Raw genomic sequence first — 24,458 nt, 5'->3', positions numbered from 1 at the left:
TAATGAAAAGAACACATCAAAGAGATCTTGCCTTTCTTGTTGTTGATTCACCATATAAGTGGGGACGAATTTGAATTTGGTCCATGATGCAAAAATCCCATCCCTGGTGCTTTCTGATTTGATCAGGTCCCAGGCCTCTAAACAACTGACCCATAAAGATTAGGCTAAGAGTTCTAGGGGTCAAACAGGCATTTCCTACAGATTTGCTGAGTACTGGACATTTGAACTCATTTGGTCCTCGTGGAATATTGTATAATTAAGAGCAGCTTTGAGATAGAAGGTTGATCTGTTCTGTTTTGCCTCAGTGTTACCATGCATGTCTTTTTCAAAGAAGGAGGTAAAACTCTTATTATAGTAATAAATTGTTCTATTTAGAAAGTGCTTTATAGTTCACTAGAGACATATTTATCTCGTTTAATCAAAAATTCTGGGAGGACCATTCTTATTATCTAGATTTTGTAAATGCAGAGGCAAACTTAGGAGAATTAAGATTTGCCCACAAATACAGGGTAAATTAGTGGCGTTTTTGAAGAACTAAGACTCAGACTCAGAGTCTGTGATTATTTACCCTGTCATGGAGTAAATGGAATTACTGACAAGAAACTGACTAGAGAAGATGAAAAAGCCAATGTTGGAAACGGAATATTTGGTGGAAACAGAAGTAGAATGGAGAAAGAAAAAAGTGAGTAGCTAGATAGGATATCAGGTACAAACAACCAACTTGAACTGTGCCATTCTTGGTCACAAAAGGGTTAGAAAATAAGATAATCTTATATATCCTTTATTTTTAAGCATAGAAGTGGAAATGCTCAAATACTAAATAAAAATAGATGTTCTAATCATGGAATCTGCAGCTGCATGATAATACATTACTCATTAGGTCAAATCTTAACCTATTTTGTAGAGTTTAAAACAAGGAGAATGAGCCTTAAGCAAGTGAAAATATTATTACTTCAATTAGTTCTTTGAAGTATCCCTCTTATTCTTGTTGTAATTAGAGCATTGTGATTAAGAGGATGATTTGCTGGCTTCAGCGCTGACTGACTGTAACTGTGTGACCTTGTGAAGTGTTTAACCTTTGATCCTTGTCACTTTACCTATAAAAGGATAATAATAATGTTATATTCTCAAGATTGTGAGAATTAAATATGTTAATATACTTATTATACTCAGCAGGCCTGGAACAGAATTAAAAGTTTAATAAATATTACTGTCATTACTTTACAGTACAGTAATATTGAAGAGTACCTTATAAACAGATTCTTTTTGCTGAAAGCTCTGAGATATAATTTGATTTTTTATAATCTTTTACTTGTGATCCTTCACAGATATAATTTATATTAATAATATTTGTTCATTTATAATTGCTACTTTAGTAAATCAGTTCTGACATATCTTTTCATCAACGCTATATGTATTTTAAATGCCTTTAATATATGGAAATGTTTTCCAAGTATAAGTTGGAATCAAAATTATTCAAAAATGAAGAAGTACATGAAATAGATATTCAAAACTAGATAGGAAGGTCTTATCCTGAGGTATCTATCAATTGTATAGAAATTAAATTAGAAACATTAATAAAGAAAAATCTAGGGGGCTGGAGCAATAGCACAGCGGGTAGGCGTTTGCCTTGCATGCAGCTGACCCGGGTTCGATTCCCAGCATCCCATATGGTTCCCTGAGCACCGCCAGGGTGATTCCTGAGTGCAAAGCCAGGAGTAACCCCTGTGCATCGCCAGGCGTGACCCAAAAAGCAAAAAAAGAAAGAAAGAAAAATCTGCAGTATCTCACTCTCAGACCAGTTTTAATATTGCCTTCATTAAGAATCAGGCCAAGGTGAAAAACAGACTTTGAAAATGGTTTTGTATTTATTTGGCAGACATAGAAAAATTTACTTGTTACTGTTTCAGTTTTTCTCTTTTTCATTTTTGGGTCATATACCCAGCAATGTCAAGTATAAACCTGGCAGTGCTCGGGGGCCATATGGAATGCCAGGGATTGAACTCAGATACTTATGCAAGACATAAACCCTACCCAATGTACTATCTTTCTGGCCCCTTTAATTTTATTTTTTAATTTTATTTTTTTATTCATACTTAACCAGTTAAAACAGTATTATTAATCGGTAAATCACTTTTGCAGTGTTGTTTTGTGGCTTCAGCACAGCCAACAAGAAATTGTGTTTTGAGGAGTATTAGTAAAGTTTGGAAATGTGTCTTTAATCACTTCCTTTTTTTTTTCCTGTTAGCATAGCAATAGAATATTCTGAAGTGTTTCTTCATTTTATGTGCTCACCTTCAGTCTATGGGTTTATCACGCAGAAGTATATTTTAAGAAACTAACACTTGCCCATTATAATGCTTTAACTTCATTTAACGTCTGTGCCAGATGTGATATATTTAATTATTTTCATAGGAAAGGATCTTCATATCTTTCATGACTCTTCTGTGTGGTGCATCTTTTATTGAGCATTTTCGGCAATTGATAAGCACTACTTCGTGGCATATGGTCTGAGTCTGACGTGCTTTGAAAAGAGTACAGAGTTCTGATAATGAGGATTCTGTGAAAATGGGAAAACCAGCACAACAGATATGCTTTGGGAAAGTATGAGTTTTTAGCATCTTGAAACAATATATCACACTCCAAGGGACAGAATTGGGCTGCACAATCTGTTAGCTCATTCTTGTCCAATCTGGTCTCCTCCTTTCTTTCGGAGCCAGCTTTGTCATCAGCTCACTGAGTTATATTCTGCCTGGAATGTATTTCAGGCACAGAGTAATGTATCTGCTTAAATGGAATCCTATCTTTCTCCAAAAGCTTTTTGAGTATAATAAATTTAAAATATAAAAAAAAATGTATATTCTATTAAGTTAAGGTAATTGGTTCAACAGTTTACATATGTGCCCTCCTCTCTCACCACACTAAAATAAGACCATTGCTTTAAGGAGCCTAGATGTGTTTTTCTTTCATGTAGAATTTTGAATTTGTGCTTGGTTTAAGCATCAGGTAGGCGGGTTTATTTCAATGAATGTTTATTACAAGATTATGCATTACAGCAAATGTTAGCTGAACAGAAAATATGAAAAAATACTTCCTGTATCAGAGTACTTTATTTATAACCATTACTCTAACTATTCTGCCATTAAAAAAAGAAAGAAAGAAAAAGAAACTGTGACCTTTAGACAAAAATGGGTAGAATTTGAGATGTTTATGCTGAGTGAAATATAAAAGGAAGTGAAAGATAATTACTGGGTGGTTTTACTCATACAAAGTATGTAAGTTAGAATATACTGATATAATACATATAAAGTGAATTGGTAAATAAAGGACAAAACTAACTCCAAAACTTAGCAGGATTTATGGTTGTTACCTGAGGAAAGGGGGACAGTGGGTGAGAGGTAAGATAACATTAGAAGACTGGTGGTGAGCATGGTGAGTCTTAACCATGAAAAGAGATGTGAAGTCATGTTCCTGAAATTCTAGAGTATTGAAGCCAACAAAACAGAGAAGAAATTTTGGGGGAACTTCAAGTTTTTTAAAAAAAAAAGTGACTTCTGGGAAGGAACTGTGATTGATGTTGTCTGGAAGACTTTTACCTTATCTGTTTGGATTTTAAAACAATAAAAATATGGATACATAGCAATTATTCTTTTAAATTCTATGGAAGTCCTTTCTAACAAAAATTCTAGTGTCCTAAGTCATCACTGTATGTATACTAGCTATCCTTGTGAAAAATAAGATGCAATTCAAGGGGCTGGAGTGATAGCATAGCGGGTAGGGCGTTTGCCTTGCACGCGGCCGACCCGGGTTCAAATCCCAGCATCCCATATGGTCCCCTGAGCACCGCCAGGAGTAATTCCTGAGTGCAGAGCCAGGAGTAACCCCTGTGCATCGCCAAGTGTGACCCAAAAAAAAAAACCAAAAAAAAAAAAAAAAAGATGCAATTCAAATGTTTTTTTGAACTTACATTTTTCATGAAACCAGAATTGAGGACAACTACTTATAGTATTCAAAATAATACTCTTTGATTTGAAATATACTGAATTGTGTTAATGTAATTGTCAATATCAAAACCATGTTACTTTGTACAAATAATTAAATATGTGATCATCTTCATAAAGGTAAAGTGCAATTTAGCATATAATAAATACTCAAATTTAGTTGTTATATTATTTAAGCTTTCATTATTCTAAGTTTCTGAAAGTTTTTGCTTATATTTGAATCAAGATAAAATATATTTTAATTTTAATTTGGAATAAAAATGCATATAATTATTTCAAATTTGTATTTTATGTTAAAAGACTATTTTAGTGGGATCTTATATTTAATTATTACTACAATTTTGCTTTGTTATAGTGTTGAAATAACTTAGAATTTAGTTACACTAGTCATGCAACAATAATTGTCTTCATGAGAATTTTAGGACTGTGCCAGTTCAAGTAAACAAATAGTTCTTTTTAACATTTGAATTATGTGAAAAAGGGGCAGGAGTAATGAGAAATGACTAGACCTCCAAACATTAAAGGAAAGAATAATAATGCCAAACCAAACTTTCTGCCTTAGGATTCTTTAGTAGGTGGACCTTTACTTCCTGGATATGATTGGCATTACCTTAGAACTCTAAAAATTATGTAAATTTTAAGAGTACACTTCATTTAAAAAAAGTACGTTTATTAGACACTTCCTACCCATTTTCCATAATTACCACACCATATTTGATAGAATTCAGACAGAGGCAACAAATCACAGAGAGTAATATATATATATATATATATGTATATATATGTATATATATATATATATATATATACACATACATACATACCTCTCAGAGAGCTTGGCAAGCTACCAAAAGTATCCCGCCCACACAGGCAAAGCCTGGTAAGCTACCCATGGCGTATTCGATATGCCAAAAACAGTAACAATAGGTCTCATTCCCCTGACCCTGAAACAGCTTCCAATCGTTGGGAAAGACAAGTAAGGAGAGGCTGCTAAAATCTCAGGGCTGGGAGGAATACGCGAGGAATAGAGACGTTACTGGTGCCCACTCAAGTGATCTGTAGTTAACTTAATTATCCTGTACCAATTTAAAACATAAAAGTGAACTTAATACATATTTTTATTATCTCTTGACAATTATAAAGTAAATAGTAAATATAAAATATGAGTTATTTATATCACTAAAATAATAGTCCATAAAATGCATTTATATATTAATAATTATTGCAAAGTCAAGCCACTTTGTCTTCTTTTTTCTTATTGACTAATAATATAAGTTAACTTGCTTTCATATAAATTTTTATAAAATTTTTTAATCACTAAAGTTAAAAGAATAATAACAAAATCAGCTGCTGAGTCTCTTTAAATATATGTTTGGCTTTATGCATTTGTACCAAATGACAGCATTAAGTTAAAGTTTCCCTACATGAAGATTTTGTGAGCTCTTTATTGGTTTGTTACATAGCCAACAGAATAGAAATATTGTAGATATACTTGTATAGTTTAGAGATGATGACCAATAGTTGGAAAATAGAGAATGAGATCTGAAGACAATATCAGTTCTTCATATTTCTTTCTCACTCTTGGATTATAGAGGAATTAAACCTATTTCCAGGTTCCTCCTGCACCATTATTTACTGTTGGATATAGTTGTGAAGCTATAGACATAACCAAACTAGGTCCTCCTTTTAAAAGCTTACATATAGTCTCAGACAATGGTATCTCTTTCTTATTATTCTCGTGGAGATACCCAGAACTTCCTGCACTACACCTTATGTCATCCTCTGCTTTGGAACATTGTATGCCTGAAATTCTGTTATGAACAGCTTTATAAATCACAGTGCCTTCATGGGGGAAAAAAGCAAACAGCCTAGTAGAGGACTTCACTAAACAGACAGGTTAGGATTTCTACTTAGTCTTTTACAGAGATTATGTTTCGTATGAAAGGCAAAAGATTTGCTGGATGTTGCCATAGAATTTGTGTTGCATTAACTATCTTCTCTGTCGAATAGATAAATTCTTAGAGTATTTGTAAAATATGGGTTTCAGAATCTGTTAGAATATACAATTTAGTGAAATATTTAATTTACTGAGCTAAACTGAAGCTAAAAAATTAAAAGTCTGTTTTGAAATGTGAAAGTGAGGAACTGGAGCGATAGACCTAGATTCAATACCCGGCATCCCATAGGGTCACCCCTTGCCCACCAGGAGTGATCCCTGAGTAAGCCCCGAGTACAGCTGGGTGCCCCCACCCCATAAAAAAGGTGAAAGTGGAATTCTGAATATAATAGTGTTAAAATAGGTGGGGTAAAGAATTATTTAACCAGAATTTAGAATAACTGATTATTTAAGAAAAGTAAACTTAAATTTCGATTCCTTTCTTTTTTTTAAATTGAGATAGCTTTGGTTTATAATACATGTAAATGTGGTAGGAATATAATTTCACACCTTTTCAAGTGTGTGCTACCACACCATACTAGTGAGCAGTTCTAATCACCCTCCACCAATACCCCTTTGCTCATTTGTCCCATTCCTCACTTCCTTCTTTCTGGTAGCTACCATTTTTCTTCTCAGCCATTTGTTTTGTTGCCTTATAATTTACATGTGAATGAAATCATCCCATATTTGTCTTCTTTTTTTTCTGACTTACTTTATGTATCATAATTAAATATCTCACATTCTACCCGGGGTGTCAGAAATGACAGGACAGTATACACACACACACACACACACACACACATCCACATTTTCCCTATACACTCATTCGCTGATGAACACTTAAATTGTTCCCTTGTACTGATTATCAGGAGGAGGGCTACAGTGAATCTAAGGGTGTATTTTTCTTCTCAAATTAGTTTCAGATTATATCCTTTGGATTTCTGGAACATATATGATAGTGCTCTTTATAATTTCACTTATTCAACTTCTACTAAAGCTTTCTTTATATTAATTTGAAATTTATTTTTCAATAACATATAGGGATTTACCAAATTCTGTGCTAACCTTTAATTTTGAAATTTCCTGTATTTCTGTAGCCCTTAATTTTGAAATTTCCTGTATTTCTGTAGGATTAGAACTTATTTTCTTAATTTTTAGCTGAGAGCAAAAAAATAGAAGTTTCTTTTTATAATAAAAGAGACATTGAAAATACAGACAACACTGCATTTCTTTGCATAGTTGTCACTCCTTAAGAAGATACGCCATTTATTCATGTTTCCTTCCTTGGTGCATGAAAATGAGATGAATAACTGTAGCACTGTAGCTCTGTTGTCCCCTTGTTCATCGATTTGCTCAAGCGGGCACCAGTTAACATCTCCATTGTAAGACTTGTTGTTACTGTTTTGCCATATCGAATACACCACAGGTAGCTTGCCACGCTCTGCCGTGAGGGTGGGATACTCTTGGTAGCTTGCTGGATTCTCCAAGAGGGACGGAGATGAATAACATGAACTTTAATTTACACAGTATTTATTTCACAAAGTAGGGTCGCTTCACTTTAAACATACTTGAACTTAATTCATAGTTGTAGATGGGTCTGTATTTTTATGCTTACATAATAGGAAGCAAAAAACCAAAATTAATCAAATCCAGTTTTAATATGAAGATCTTAAAGCTGACATCTGCAGCTTGTAACTGTGATTTTATTTGCAGATGGAGAACATCATTGGAACTCTAAGAGACTCCAACCTGAAGCTGACCCTTGCTTTTGGCATAGGGATGCATCATGCTGGGTTACATGAAAGGGACCGAAAAACTGTAGAGGAGCTGTTTGTAAATTGCAAAGTTCAGGTACTTTTTTCACCATGAGTAGATACTTGAAATTGTGATATGAAAGTTGTGAGTTATACATGAAGAGTATCTTTTATTTTTTAGGTTCTTATTGCCACAAGTACATTAGCCTGGGGTGTAAACTTCCCGGCTCATTTAGTAATTATTAAGGGAACGGAATATTATGATGGGAAAACAAGACGTTATGTGGACTTTCCAATTACAGGTAATTTTTTAAATGTTATATATTAAACTTCGGTTTCAGCTTTAATAATTTGAGCTTGCATAAATTAAATTTGAGGGAAATTTTAAACATGAAAAACTAGGAATTTTGTTTTCACTGCAATCAGTATTACTATTTGTTTTTACATACCTATTTGGTCAGTGAACCCAGAGATCAACTGAAGATTTCAAATTCATAAATAGATGAAAGTCCTGAATAGTACCTATTTGGGATTTAATTGTTTTGAAATTATTGCCACAAAAAAATTATACTTATGCAGGGCTGGCGCAGTAGCACAGCGGGTAGGGCATTTGCCTTGCACTCGGCCAACCCAGGTTCGATTTCCAGCATCCCATATGGTCCCCTGAGCACCACCAGGGGTGATTCCTGAGTGCAGAGCCAGAAGTAACCCCTGTGCATTGCCAGGTGTGACCCAAAAAGAAAAAAAAGGAAAAAAATGATAATTCTGAGTCTTTCAGAAAAAAAGTGCTTATTGCTATAGTTGGTGCATGAGCAGTATATCAGCATATTTAAAACATGACAAAAGCTTTTCAGTGAGCTCTAAAGAGACAAAAATCTATATATTTCTACTCAGTGAAAAAAATATATGTTTAACTCGTTTCTGAATCACTACTTATCTGAGAGAGTGTTGCAGTATAAAAGAAAAAGACTAGATCATCGATGGGGAAAGGGGAAGATGAACCTAATATTAATGGGAAAAATTGTCAAATGAATCTACTGAAGATATTTATCTACATATATATAGGAAAAGATATACGTAAAAATATGTGTATATAGTTTAATTTTATATAAATATATGTATGTGTGTTTGAGTATAGTGTACTTTTTTCTCATTTAACTAATCAGTCAAGGTAGACTGATTTTTAGAAAACACAATTGTTAAAGCATCAGAGATAGTACATTATCTCTTAAAATTCTGTTTTCTTCATTTTTGTGTGATAGTAACATGCCATAAACAGTAAGCATGCACAGCGTCTCATTGGTGAATACCTCCTTTTCTTTCTTTCGTAGATGTACTCCAGATGATGGGGCGTGCTGGGAGACCTCAGTTTGATGATCAAGGCAAAGCTGTAATTCTGGTTCATGACATCAAGAAAGATTTTTATAAAAAATTTCTTTATGAACCTTTTCCAGTAGAATCAAGGTAGGTCATACTGCAAATTAGTTTAAATAAATTCTTGTCATAACAAATTGATATTTTGTGATTGGAGCAATATCACAGCAGGTAGGGCATTTACCTTGCACGCGGCCGACCCGGGTTCGATTTCTCCATCCCTCATGGAGAGCCTGGCGAAACTACCGAGAGTATCTCACCCGCACAGCAGAGCCTGGCAAGCTCCCTGTGGTGTATTCGATATGCCAAAAACAGTAACAATAAGACTCACAATGGAGACGTTACTGGTGCCCTCGACCAAATCAATGAGCAATGGGATGACAGTGATACAGTGATATTTTATTAGGTAGAAATCATTAAAACTTTTAGAATATTTAATTTGAAGTAAAACTGAACTTAATTATAACTTTAAGTCACCATTTTATTTTGATTTTTGTTAAAAACACTTTTTAGGACCAGAGATAAACTTTCAGTTTTAATAAAAATAAAGAGTAAGAGAGAAGAAACAAGATAAATTCAGGAAGCAATGGTACTTTAGACATTAGCAAGAGGGACTGGAGAGATAATACAGGGGCTCAACCACTTATCTTGCATGCTGTTAACACAGGTTCAGTTTCTCGCACCAATGGTTCCTAAGGACTGCCAGGTGCAGCTCTGTGGTACCCAAAGGTCTGAGCAATACCACATTCTTCGGCCCTCACACTGAACCACTGACTTCATTCACCAAGAATTACCATAGAGGGTTCCACAAGCCCACAAGAGTATATACATATATATATATATATATATACACACACATATGTGTGCATATACACATATGTAGTAAAATGGATATATAGTGAAATATTAATAAAACTGAATTAAATCATATTCATGCTTATAATTTTTAAATCACTGGAAAGGTTTTTAACCTGATTAAAGTTGACAGAAAAAGAAATAGAAAATCTCATTAATCCATTATCTATCAAAGCAGTTGAATATAGAATTTAAATCTTCTCACAGACTAAAAGTTTCTGATGCTTTATTAGTAAATTCTTTATAACATTTAAGAAAGAAATATCAATCTCTTCCTAATAGTAGAAATGAATCCTTCCTAATAGTAGAAAAGATGAAAATATTAGCGAACTTCTTCTATGAGATAAATTTTAAAAGGGTAGATATAAAAATCCTATAAGAATTAAAAAGCCCATGTCTTTTATGAATATGCATGCAAAAATCCAATACAAAATATTAGCAGTCAAATATCCAGCATTGTATATTGCTGCTTTTTTAATGAATTTAAATAGGATTCATTACTTAAAAATAAATGAGTGGAGGCCAGAGCAAGAGTAAACAGGTAGGCATTTGCCTTGCACGTGGCCCACATGGGTCCAATGCTTGGAATCCCATATCATCCCCCAACCACCAGGACTGATCCTAAGTACAGAACCACGAGTGACCCTTCCGCATCACTGGGTGTGACCGAAAAGACAATATATAATAAATAAATAAATATAATTCACCATATGAACAGGAAAAAAGAATTATAACTAGATCATATATGTAAAATTTTAAAAGCATTTGTTGAAATTCTATGCCACATATAAAAAACTTTGCACTCTATCACTGTCATCCCATTGTTTGTCTATTTAACTCGAGTAGGCACCAGTAATGTCTCTATTCCTCCCCGCCCTGAGATTTTAGCAGCATCTCCTTACTCGTCTTTCCCAATGATTGGAGGCTCTTTCAGGGTCAAGGGAATGAGACCTTTTGTTACTGTTTTTGGCATATCGAATACACCACAGGTAGATTGCCAGGCTCTACCTGTGCGGGCAGGATATGCTGGGTAGCTTGCCGGGCTCTCCAAGAGGGGTGTGTGTGTATTTGTGTGTGTGTGTGTGTGTGTGTGTGTGTGTGTGTGTGTGTATTACTCTATGATTTGTTGCCTACCGTCTGAACTCCATCAATTATGGTGTGGTAATTATGGAAAATGGGCAAGAAGTGTCTTATAATGTGTCTGGAAAGCAGCCTGGAGCATGGTGTGTGTGTGTGTGTGTGTGTGTGTGTGTGTGTGTGTGTGTGTGTGTGTGTATTACTCTCTATGATTTGTTGCCTACTGTCTGAACTCCATCAATTATGGTGTGGTAATTATGGAAAATGGGTAGGAAGTGTCTTATAATGTGTCTGGAAAGCGGCCTGGAGCGTGGTAGCGGTTGAATAGTGGAGGTCAGCTGCTGGGGCTGGGTCCCTTGGAGCGAGGAGGGTTCTCACCCATTCCCCTCTGGGGCACCCTGAGTGAAAACAGCCTGGCACAGAGTCTGGTGGCATGGCTATGGGGGCCTCATTTTATACTCCCATCTGGGAGGAGCAGCCATTGAAGTCTTAGCAAAACTCTTAGCAAACAAATATAAAGTACTTCCCTTACTTAACCTGAAAGAGAGCATCTATTAAAAAAGCTATGTCAAACATTATAACTAATGATTGAACACTGAAATTTTTCCCTTTGAAATAGAGAGTGCTTTAGATGTTAGTTTTATCACTTCTAGTGGATATTATATTGGAAATCTATATTAGTGCATTAAGGTAAGGAGAGAAATAAGAGCTTTGAGCAAGGCTGGTGACAAAAAACTTAAAAGGAAGGCTTTGGGAACGCAACAGTGCTAGATAGTGGTGGTACACAGGTATGTTCACGTTGCGATGAAATATATATGGGTCATTCACATACTTTTCTTTGTTTCAGTATAAAGTTAATAGTTTTGATGTTGTACTTTGATGTGATGACCATTGATATTGTTTCTATTATGGAATATTCTTTAGTTTTTATATTAACTCTCTCTGTTGAACATTTAGAGAGTTTTCTGTTCCCATCCCCCTTGCATGTAATGTCGCACTTAAAAACTTAGGTTCACTATTCTACGTGTAAATATTTGTCTGTCAAGTGTTAATGAAAAAGTGATATTGATGAGACATAGTTATTGTTTAAAAGTATGTTGGCAAATTTGTCATCCAAAATGACTACGTGGGTATTTGTACCATTCCGCTGGTGAATTGGGAGTACTATAGAAACTGGGGGATTGGTTTGATTTTTTTTTTATAATTCAATTTATTGTGATAAGTTTAACTTAGTTAAAACATTCTTTACAAAAACTATTCTTAGTATATGCATATAATGCCATGTTTCAAATGTACTCATTAGCTTTTTCTAAACATTGCTTTCCTGTCTTGTTTTATACATGAGAAATTAAAATGAACATTTTGATATGCCAGTCTTTCAATACATGTGAATCATCTTTGTATGATTTATTACACCTATTATGTAATTATGTTTTGTAGGAGCAGGGAATAATATTCATCAAATGAATGAAAGGAATATCTTTACTTGTCATAACTATCATCTCTTTCTTTCAAACTTTCCTTTATTCCACCTCAATATTGCTCCATACTTACCCCATAAATTTATTCTTACCTGCTCTCAAAGGAGCATCTTCTATTTGCTTTACCTTGTTTTACCTTCTAAAAGTTACCTTTGCTGTCAGCCTTTGTTTTTAATCTAGAAATTAATATCAAAAATTTATTAATGAAATTTTCCAATTAAGAGTATAAACTATAAACTCTGAGTTTTTACTGTGAGATAACATTTTTAATTGAATGTTTATTATCTCATCTATTCACATATTTCATATGTTTCATTTGCTGTATAGCTTGTTAGGCGTGCTTGCTGACCATTTAAATGCAGAGATTGCTGCTGGCACAATAACATCTAAGCAAGATGCTATGGACTATATCACATGGACTTACTTCTTTCGACGCCTGATCATGAACCCCAGGTAAGCACAGAGCAGCTACTTAACTTAGCTTTGTATACTAAAAGAAAATATGGTCAGAAGTAACACTTTTTAAATGAAGCTGTAGAATTAAAAAGAAATTTAGACATTCTAGACAAATGAGTTTTTCCAGAGAATCAGGTCATCATCTAATATAGTCAGATATATATCACTGATATAGTTACAATATACTATGATGTTAAAAATTAATAATTATATGCAGTTATTAACTTACAGTATACTGAAATAGTATGCCCTGTAGTGAAGGAGACATTGTATCTGACGTTATTTAAAAATGTGCTGCATAACATGGTAGTAGATAATTTGGCTGTACTAGAATTTAGAAGTAGAGCATTGCTAAGTCTGAAAATTGGAATGATGCTCCAAAAAATTGCTGTTTGGTTTGAGTTGGGGGTCACAGTTGGTGGTGCTGAGGGCTTACTCCTAGATCTGCGCTTAAGAGTCAGTCCTGGTGCGTTCAGGTGACCCTACACCAGGATCACATCCAGGTCAGCTGCAGGCAAGGCAAGCACCCTACCCACTGTGCTCTCTCCAGCCCTACATAGGAGACTAATTAAGAATCCTGCTTGAGGTAATAAAGTTGGAATATCTTTAGTCCTGAAAGAATAAAAATAGGTTAGGACTATACTCAGCACCAAGACATAAACCAAGACATACATAATCCCGAGGCTGATCTTCTAATGAGGAAAAAAGACACACAAATCTTGACATCAGAACAGTGCTCAAATAACATTTGAGCCCTTTGAGCATGAAAGCTTTGCAGAAGATATATATTATAATACTTTAAACAGATACTCTGTGTGGTAAGGAGTAGTAAACGTAAAAGGTGCAAAAATACTATGTAAGCAAACACTGATCAGTATTTGAGTATTTAGATGATGCCAAGAAATTTTATATAGCCAGAGATTAGTAGAAGATTATTTTGACCATAAAGCACCAAAGAATAAAAGGGTGCCTTTGCCATGCTAAGGAGCATAGTTAGTTGTGTGAGCCATTGGAAGCTTTTAAACATAGTTTAATGCCACCTAATCAGATTTTATTTTTTTTCAATAGTTATGACACTATGGTAAAGAATAAGTTGAAATGAGGAGACATTTTCATCTAGAAGCTCACTTAGTAAATTGTTTGCTAGTGAAAGAAAGACAAATATAGGTGCCAGAGCAATAGTACAGAAGCTAGGGCATTTGCCTTTCACACTGCCTGCAGTTTCAATCCCTGACGTAACATATGGTCCCCCGAGCACGGCCAGGAGTGATGGAACCTAGAATCAGAACACTGATTTTTGTATTAACCCTGCCCTAGTAACTGAGACCTTAATTCCTCCTTGCCTCTCTCAGCTTCATTCTCTTCATCCAGAAAGTGGCCAGTAGCCTGCCTTTCTCAAAGGTCATGTTGAAAATCAAATATGCCAGAAAAAGCCTCTCAAAGTTCTGTATTAATTATGAAGGACATATTTAACATTAATAAGTGAAGTATTATTTCTGAACTACCTTCTAGTTGCTTTACTGACCTAAATCATCTGAAAGAGTCTAGTGCAGAGACTGAAAACCTAATCATTTCTGACAGCTTATCTGATTAGTAAGCAAGGTAATGATTTTCTGAAGTAAACTGAGTTCTCTAGCAAATTATATTTTCTTCCTGAATCCACACATACACAGGAATGTGTACCTATAATTCCTATTCTAAATTTTTAACTTATTTGTAAAAAGTTTGAGACTTTAAAAACATGGAAAAACAGAACAAGAAAGTACAGGATACCCTTCAAGTACCTTTCCCCAGTGTTAACATTTCACAACATCAAAGTTTAGTCAAAACCAGAAAATCAACACTTATACAATACCATTAACTATGAATAGGTTTTATTTGCACTTCCATAAGTTTTGTCTCAAATATCCCTGTACAGTCCAGTTTAGTACCTAGAATTTTATTTAATTTTTCAGTATATATAGTTCACTGTGGTCTGTGATAACTTTCATAGTTTTTCACTATTATTACTGTTGATAATCTAGTAGATTGCTGCCAGTTTTGCAGAATGTCTATTTGGATTTTACTAAACTTAATTTTTACCATTTTTTATTCAAAAATCAGGAAAAAGTAATAATTGTGCTTTGCTCTGTGCATAATATTAAAAAAGTTCTTCTCTGTTGATTCTGTATTTGAAATACCACCTATATGTGAAAGACCCCTATGGTGTTACTCCAGTCTGCTTCCAAGTTGTAGTTTCATTTCTCCACCAGCCTCTGAATGTTCCACATGCTTTTCCCATCATTTAAAAATCAGCGTATCTGAAATGTAATTATACAGCAATTAAATATTCCTCCGGTCCTCTTATTTTTATAAATGCTGTTACTCTGCATTTTCCTACCTTGACTTGAGAGTTCAATTATATTTTTCTTATTCTTTGCTTCCTTGATTTTTCAATTGTTTGATCAACATTGTGTAGCCTCAATCTTACCTAATTTGCAAACTGTCAGATAGTATTGATCAGACTTTTAATGTATTATTTTGACGACAGTGACTTAGATAGGCTTAGTTACTATGTATAGAATGCATTAGATCTTTAAATTCAGGTGATGAATAGAGGAATGTCCAGTGTTTACATTTTTTCAACCGTGAGAGCGAAATGAGCCAAGAGCACAGCTGGAGATACCAATCAGAATGGGAATTACGCTGAGACGGAACTGAGTAGGCCTTGTTCCCTCTTAATCTGATTAAAAACTGTCTTCTATTTAATAATATTATGATCAGAGAATCTACATGTAACTGTAATAAACACCTAATTAGGGAGCATAATAAGAAGCTTTCTGGGGGGAGATTTGCACAGTTTACAATGATAAAATCTTGAAGACGTACTCACAATGAAGGAATTATAACAAATCTCTGAACTAGGATGATTCTTAGGTATTTGGTGGCTTAGGATAACTTTGACTTACTTTATAATTCATGTGAATTATCAGGTATTCCTTTATTCCTATGGAGATCTCAATGGAATTGATTAATGATAGCTTGTTTGGAGGTTCTAGCAGGGGAGCGCAGCTACTCATATACCCTCGTCCAAAGACCGGTCGGTCTCTATTCGGGGAAGGCTGTCCTCTTCGACCGAGCGCGCAGCTTCGGGAGGGACGCACATGGAGCGGTGAGGGAGGTAGGGGACACCCGCCTAGCCAGCCAGATCAGCCGAATCAACCCTGGCGATCAATGGGGTGACAGATGTCGCAGCCAGATCGCCCTCACATCCGGAATTGATTAATGATAAACCCACACATAGATGCCAATTAATTTATGACAAGGGATTCAAGAATATAGAAATGAAAAGTCTCCAGTAAATAATATTGGAAAAATGGGACATCTTCATTGAATGAAACCATAACACTGTTTACACCACCACACTATATACAAAAGTAGCTCAAAATGGATTAAAGAAGTGAACATAAGACCCAGTACTGGGGCTGGAGCAATAGCACAGCCGGTAGAGCGTTTGCCTTTTATGCAGCCGATCGGGGTTCAATTCCCAGCATCCCATATGGTCCCCTGAGCACCACCAGGAGTAATTCCTGAGTGCAGAGCCAGGAGTAAGCCCTGAGCATCGCCAGGTGTGACCCAAAAAGCAAAAAAAAAAAAAAAAAAAAGACCCAATACCATAAAACTCCTAGAAGAAAACACATTTTTTTTTTTTTTTTTTTTTTGCTTTTTGGGTCACACCTGGCATGCACAGGGGTTACTCCTGGCTTTGCACTCAGGAATTACTCCTGCCAGTGCTCAGGGGACCATATGGGATGCTGGGATTTGAACCCGGGTTGGCCACATGCAAGGCAAACGCCCTACCCGCTATGCTATCGCTCCAGCCCCTAAGAAAACACATGGAATAAATTTCATGTTACGGTCTTAACAATCAATTTTTGGATATGGCACCAAAAGCAGACAACAGAACCCAAAATAAATAAGTGGTATCATAGGAAACTAAAAAATATTTCTATCTGCAAAGAAAATCAACAGAAAGAAAAGACCAACTGCCAGAGGGAAGAAAATATTTGCAAATGAGATATCTATTAGGCATTAATATCCAAAATAGATAAAGAACTCATATAAATTAATAAAAAATAATAGACAGATGTCTTCTAAAAACAGACATTCAGGAAGCCAGGGATATAGTACAGTGGGTTAGGCACTTGCCTTGTACACAGCCAATTCTGATTTTATCCCTAGTATCCCATATGGTTCCCTGAACCCTGCCAGGAGTGATCCCTGAGTGCAGAGCCAGGAATAAGGCCTGAGCTGCACAGGGTGAGGTCTAAAAACAAACAGAAAACAGCCAAACATTCAGTTGGCCATCCTCTAGATGTCAAAGTGCTCTCATCACAAGATTTAAAAACAAAGAAAAAGTTCTAGCAAGGCGCCAGAGTAATAGTATAGCTGAGAGGACACTCACCTTGCAAACAACCTAGATTCAATCCCTGGCACCTCATATGGTCCTTCGTGCCCACCAGGAGTAAGCCCTAAGCAAAAACTGGTATGCCCCAAAAACAAACCAAAAAAGTGTTATAGCTATGTTTGGTGATGGATGGTTGTTAACTAAACTTAACTAACCAGTTCACCATGTTGCATACCTAAAACTAATCTAATATTGACTTTTTTTAAAACTATACTTGATAAATATAATAGGTCCTGTGTTGAAAGGTGATAGCAACAAAAATAATATCTAGTCTGAAATTTACAGAATCTCCTTTAAATGGTAAGTCATAATCACTTAAAATTAAAATATATTCGTAAGTGAGCACATGTTCACTGAGTGCCAGGCACTACTTTAGTCATTATGAGGATGTATTAGTGAACTAAGCACAAGAACTTAGGCTTTCATTGCACTTTTTTTTTTTAAAAGATAATACTTTTAAAAAGTATATTAGAAGGTGGTAAATGCTTTGGAAGAAAAGACACATACACACACACAAACACACACACACGATAAAAGGTACAGGAGACTGAGAGAGTCAGTGGGTGAAGTAGAATGAATTGCAATTGAATGAAAAGTTAAAAGTATCCCTAATTAAGCTCATTAAAAGGGAAAAATGGGGAGATAGTCAAAGGTTAAAAAATTATTTTCAATTATATGATGAAAATTCTGGGTATCTACTATACAGCTTGTTGACTGTAGTAAATGACAGTTTTTAAAAAAGAAATTAAAACTTGAACTAAGCCTTCAAAAGCAGTGAGGTTGATCTCAGAAGCAGCATTTCAGAAGGAACTAGAGGTCCTGAGCAGTCATGCCTGGTATATTTAAGGTGCAAGAAGAAGATGTGGTTGATGTGGAATGAGAGGTAGAGAGGAACAGGAGATGAGAGAGTAAGGATATTGGCGAAGCAAGCCAGTGGGCAGTTTCTCTTTTTGGCCACATCGGCAGTGTTTAGGGCTTTACTCCTGTCTCTATGCTCAGGGATCATTCCTCCCAGGCTCAGGGGACCATATATGGTGCCAGGGATCAAACCAGGATTGGCTGTGTGCAAGGCAAACACCCTGCCCTCTGTACTATTGCTCCAGCCCCAGCAGGCCAACCATAAGAGATCTTCAAGATGATGATAAAGACTGACTCCTTTGTAGGAGAAATTTGGGGAGCTATTGTGGGATTTTTAGCAGAGGATTATCATTGGATCTGTGTATATATGGTAGATCAGTTATAGTCGTTATAAATTATTTAAGCCTCTCTTTTCTTTTCTTTTTTTTTTTTATTAATAGTTTATTTTTAATTAGTGAGTCAACGTGAGGGTACAGTTACAGATTTATACATTTTTGTGCTCATGTTTCTCCCTTACAAAGTTTGATAACCCATCCCTTCACCAGTGCCCATTCTCCACCACCAGTAAACCCAACATCCCACCCCCCCTTCCCAGTCCCGTCTCCCCCCACCCCACCCTGCCACTATGGCAGGGAATTCCCTTTTGTTCTCTCTCTCTGGTTAGGTGTTGTGGTTTGCAATAAAGGTGTTGAGTGGCCATTGCGTTCAGTCTCTAGTCTATATTTGGCCCACATCATCTTTCCCCCACATGACCAACAACCACATTTTACTTGCTGTTCCCTTCTCTGAGTTGCCCAGAATGAGAGAACAGCCTCCAAGCCATGGTGACAACCTCCTGGTACTTATTTCTACTATTCTTGGGTGTTCGTCTTATAGTCTATTATTCTATATTCCACAGATGAGTGCAATCTTTCTATGTCTGTCTCTCTCTTTCTGACTCATTTCACTTAGCATGATACTTTCCATGTAGATCCACTTATATGCAAACGTCATGACCTCATTTTTTCTAACAGCTGCATAGTATTCCATTGTATATATGTACCAGAGTTTCTTCAACCAGTCATCTGTTCTAGGGCACTCGGGTTTTTTCCAGATTCTGCCTATTGTAAACAGTGCTGCGGTGAACATATAAGTGCATATGTCACTTCGACTATACTTTTTGTTAAGCCTCTCTTTTCAAAGACAGAAGTTGTCATTGACTTTTTTAACTCAGTTAAATATGTTTTATAAGCAACCTATCAAATAAAAGTAATATAGAAAAATTGAAAATTGGCCATTGAAAGTAGATTGAAAGAACAATGAAGAAAAAGCCACAAGTTTTTTCTTAGCAATTAAAATCAGAAAATGAAACTCAGTCAAAAAGAATCATCAAGCCTGGGGATGTAGCTTAGTGGCCGAGTAAAGGTATCACAAGTCTGAGGCCCTCTGTTCAATCCCCACCACACACAGTAAGACATTTAAAAGGCAAAGAAAAGTGATTCATTATGATAATACAATTACCAAAAAATTGTAGAATTTTTGGTAACTTGAAACATAGCATCATACATAACAGTATGCAATAGAAATACAAGACATTAAATAAAATTTAGTCTTGTTGAAAGACAAATACATTCTCTCAAAAATCAGCATACCAATGAGAAAAAGTATTTTTTTAAGTAGAAAAATAGGTGCTGGAGAGCTAGTATACTGGGATAATGCTTGCCTTGCATGCGGTTGTCCCAGGTTCAATCCCCAGCACCCCAGATGTTCCCCTGAATACTGCCAGGAATGATTCCTGAGCACTGAGCCAGAAGTAACCTCTGAGCATTGCCAGGTGCAGCACCTCCCCGCAAAGATAATGTAAAATAGAAGAATATTCTTGAACCTCTGATGTATCTTTGCACAGCATAGCTAGATTAGAAATTTATTTATAAACATCCACCACATATGAGCCACTGAGACACAGGGAATGACCCAGTGTATTTCGAAGTGTAAATGTCATGAGGCTACTTTTTCAGTGTATCATACAGTAAAACAAAAATAAGCAAAGAGCTGGCAAAGAAATAAGATAGAGATTAAATACTTTCATTCTCATGAGAGGTAAAAATTATTTTCACTGTAGACCTGGCATTACAAAGGTTAAAGTGTTGTATCACAAAATCTACAAATTCTAAGCCAGAACCAGTTTGAAGGAATAGTCACATCCTTAGATAGGATTCATGCATTTTTTTTTAGTTTAGTGAATCACAGACTTAAAAACTTTCAGCTTGTGTTTCAGTCATACAATGGCTGTGTACCCATCCCTCCACCAGTGCCCATTCTCCACCACCAATGGTCCCAGCATCCCTCCAACCACCCCCATCCCATCCCCTCCAGCCCACCCTGCCTCTGCTCTCTCTCTCCCTTTTGCTCTCTCTCTCCTTTTGTTTGTTGTGATTTGCAATAGAGGTGTTAAGTGGCCATCTTATTCTGTCTGTAGTCTACTTTCAGTCCACATCTCCCATCCCGAGTGGGCCCTCCTAGCACCCTTTACTTGGTGTTCCTTCTCTATCTCAGCTGCCTTTTCCCCCAGCATCTGAGGCCGGCTTCTAAGCTTTGGAGTAATCCTCCTGTTTACTTATCTCTGCTGTTCTTCGGTGTTAGTCTCCCATTCTATTACTTTATATTCCACAAATGAGTGCAATCTTTTCTATGTCTGTCCCTTTCTTTCTGACTCATTTCACTTAACATGATACTTTCCATGTTGATCCACTTGTATATCATGCATTTGGGTTTTTTTTTTTTGGTTTTTTTTTGCTTTTTGGGTCACACCCGGCAATGCACAGGGGTCAGCTCCTGGCTCTGCACTCAGGAGTTACTCCTGGCGGTGCTCAGGGGACCATATGGGATGCTGGGAATCGAACCCGGGTCGGCCGCGTGCAAGGCAAACACCCTACCCGCTGTGCTATTGCTCCAGCCCCCTCATGCATTTGTTTTTAATTGAATCACCATGAGATACAGTTATAAACTTTCATGATTAAGTTTCAGTCATACAGTGGATCAAGCACCCATCCCTCAACCAGTGCGGGATTCGTGCAACTTATCCATTTCACTTCTTACTGCGATTGTAGGAAGTGTTTTTTATATGGAAATCATGTAATACTAAATCTTAATGTGTAGCAGTCTTGTTTGATTGATTAAAAATTACCAGTTTTAATATCTAAATCTTTTCAGCTGAATAAAAGTAAAGATAAGTGCCTAAAGTTGTTTTTTTCCCCACTTTTGGGCTTGAGGAGGGAGGACGCAGATGGAAAAAAGGTAGTTTGGCTACATCTAGCTGTGCTTAGAGATCACTCCTGGGGAAGCTCAAGGGACAATATACGGTACCAAGGATGAACCAAAGTTAGTGCTTACAAGGCAAGTGTCTTGCTCCTATACTCTTTTAACATAGTCTGCTATTGTGAAGTGCTGCAATTTTCTTTCTGATTGACTCGATTAATTACTTTTAATGTTATCTGTGTAAATATCACCTTTTCCCAATGCTGGGAGCAAAGAAAAGCATAGGGATCCTGTATATTAATAAACATTTTTGATGTATTTTTAGATTAGATAAAAGTTTTACTATGGCTAAAATCACTGTATCAAATAAAGAGTTTATACTATGTTTAGTTTGAATTTGTCCTTAATATGTTGTTCACTGCCATCAGTTGAGATTTAACTTCTGGTTGGGTGACAGGCGTAGTGTGTATATAGTTAGCAAGGAAAAACTGAATTTTGTTTAAGGTAGAAAAGACAAAAGGCCATTTTCAAATTAAAATAACCTGCGTCTCCAACCTCCTTTATTTAATTATACTACTATAATATACTGCCACTAAACTAACACCAAAAATAAAATTCATGTTTATAGTTAATCCAGCCACTATTCCGAAATAATTCTTTTTATGAGCTGTTTATATTCTGAGGTAAAAGGGGATGGAGAGAGGAAGAATGAGAGATATGTGTGTATTTATTTGTATATGTTATATATATGCAAATATGTTTTATATGTATAACATATGTAGATACATTAGTTTGCTCACATCTATATACATATGTCATGGTGTATTGTGAAATATAATACATTACAAATTGAGTTCTGGTTTCAATTTATATATTCCATTTTTACTCTCTCTTACTCTCTCTTTTCCTCTGAGAACACGTTTAAATATTTCTGGGGGAAAAAAAAAGTGTTTTGGGAGTTTCAGCTGTCCCTGCAACTACTTTCATTATTTGTATCATTATTACGGCTGCATAATCTGAACATAAAAAAACATGGTGCTGTAACAAATGACTTCCCAGTACTGACAGTTTTAGCAGCAGCATTTCAATACCGATGAAAAATTTCCCAGTAAGATCTCTGGCCAGGTTTACATAAACCAAACAGGAAATGGCTGCCACTACTCACATTAAATCCAAACTATTTGATGGGACTTTATCTGTGTTTTCACGTTACAATAAAATCTTTTATTCAAGGCTAGTGAGAGTTCACCGTGGTTAAGGTCAAAAAAAAAAAACCAAAAACACATATCTTGAGGTTTCCTGTGTAGTATTCCTGTTTGTCATTTAATAACATCTTTTGAAGATAATTTTTAAACTGTTCTACTTTTTGATTGTTTAAATGTAATGACTTTGTAAATTTTTATGATAGGGAGAGGTCTGTTCCGACTTTCTCCCACTGGATGGTTAATAGAAGTCTCGCCCATGTGCTAGATGCTGTCAGTATCAAACTGCCTTTGACTTTCACACCTCCCAGGGGACTAGTAATTGTTGTGTTCAAACAGCCTGTAATTGTGATCCCGCTGGCTTTCTCAGTACGCTTCTGGCTATTAGAATCATTAAACAACTCAGCACCTGTTAACAGCATTGTAAATATTCAACCCTGCTTGTGTGCAGGTTGAGTCCAATATAGAGAAATCTTACGGAGCTCAGCCTCATAAATTAGAGCTTCTGACAAGTCAATTATTGTGAAACTGGGTTTCTCTGTGAAATAAATGAAATAGCATGCTGACAAAAAGGTAGGCTGTCTGTTTATAGCGGAGAGAAGATAATGACTTGGTGATTCAATGCAGTGAGCTTGGAAACTACATTGTATCCTTTATCTGTAATTAAACTGTTGGGTAATATTTCTATTTAAATAATGAGTAAATTATATATTTTGCACCGTGGAGAGCACAAGTCAAAACAGACCTTTTTACCTAACTATTGATTGCTTTTTCAAGTTACTAAATGATAGTTGAAATTAACGTTATGTAATCTTTTTACCTAAATGTTTATAATTATTTAGATTGTAAATTTCATGGTTACTGAAAGGTTAGATCTGGAGAAACATAAGTCGTATAATGTTATTAATAATGTATAAATAAAAATCCTTCTTCACAAAAATATCAAGGATCTATTATCTCAAATTTTATTTTGCCTGAAAATAATTCTATTTATGTTTAATTTTATCTTATGATGCTTTGCAAGTTATATATAGTATGTAGCATTACTTTTTATAAATATTTAAAATTGTTTTAAGAAAATTTACTTTCAGACCAAATATTAGAAAGCAGTACTGGTTCTAAATCAGTGAAATTTTATCACTAATAAAAATCGACACATTTTAGTGTTTTCTGACTTCAGAGGATATGTTTTTTAATGATTAGCATTTTACTGTTGTGTTCTTGAAAATAATATTTTAACTAACATATAAAAGCTGTCACTTAAGTTAATTATCACTTGAGTATTCCGAAATAGTTGGAGAAAAACATTTTAGGAATTTTTAAGATTCCTGATTATCTTCATTTTAAAAAGTACTGATATTTGATCAGTTGATTATTATGTTATTAGACTTTTGTGGTTTTTCTGTTATGCAAGTCAATAAAATTATTGGTGAGCATATTAAATAAACTCAACTATATTAAAGCTTTTTACTCAGAAGTATATTGATTTTTATTAAGTTAAATGTGAATAATATTTTAGACAGTTTGTTGGGGTTATTTTATAGAGATATTTTTTAGTTTTTTTTTTATAGCTTATTTTAAATGTTACATGTTTATCCTGATTTAAATTAGATAAAAGCCACAGATTTAAAATGTCTCAGTAGACTTTGAAAAGCTTTAATAGAGATAATGTAATAGTCCATCGAAATATATCTTGTCAGCATGTAAAGCAGCAAGTAAAATCAATATCTAAAGACCTATAATTAAAAATAATTATCATTTGCTTTAGTTTATGTTTGTC

General features: G+C 35.3%; 1 protein-coding gene across 1 annotated transcript in view; it reads left to right on the top strand.

Moving 5' to 3' along the window:
* The window catches only part of ASCC3 (activating signal cointegrator 1 complex subunit 3), a 332,257-nt gene that overhangs the window by 226,038 nt on the left and 81,761 nt on the right, over nucleotides 1-24,458 (top strand). The window contains exons 31-34 of the mRNA XM_055136146.1: nucleotides 7,651-7,788; nucleotides 7,873-7,993; nucleotides 9,023-9,155; nucleotides 12,806-12,931. Coding sequence (XP_054992121.1) covers nucleotides 7,651-7,788; nucleotides 7,873-7,993; nucleotides 9,023-9,155; nucleotides 12,806-12,931 — 518 coding nt within the window. The remainder of the gene's footprint in view (nucleotides 1-7,650; nucleotides 7,789-7,872; nucleotides 7,994-9,022; nucleotides 9,156-12,805; nucleotides 12,932-24,458) is intronic.

Source organism: Sorex araneus, chromosome 4 (genome assembly GCF_027595985.1).
Source record: "Sorex araneus isolate mSorAra2 chromosome 4, mSorAra2.pri, whole genome shotgun sequence".
Classification (NCBI taxonomy): Eukaryota; Metazoa; Chordata; class Mammalia; order Eulipotyphla; family Soricidae; genus Sorex; species Sorex araneus.
This window is presented reverse-complemented; position numbering and strand designations above follow the sequence as displayed.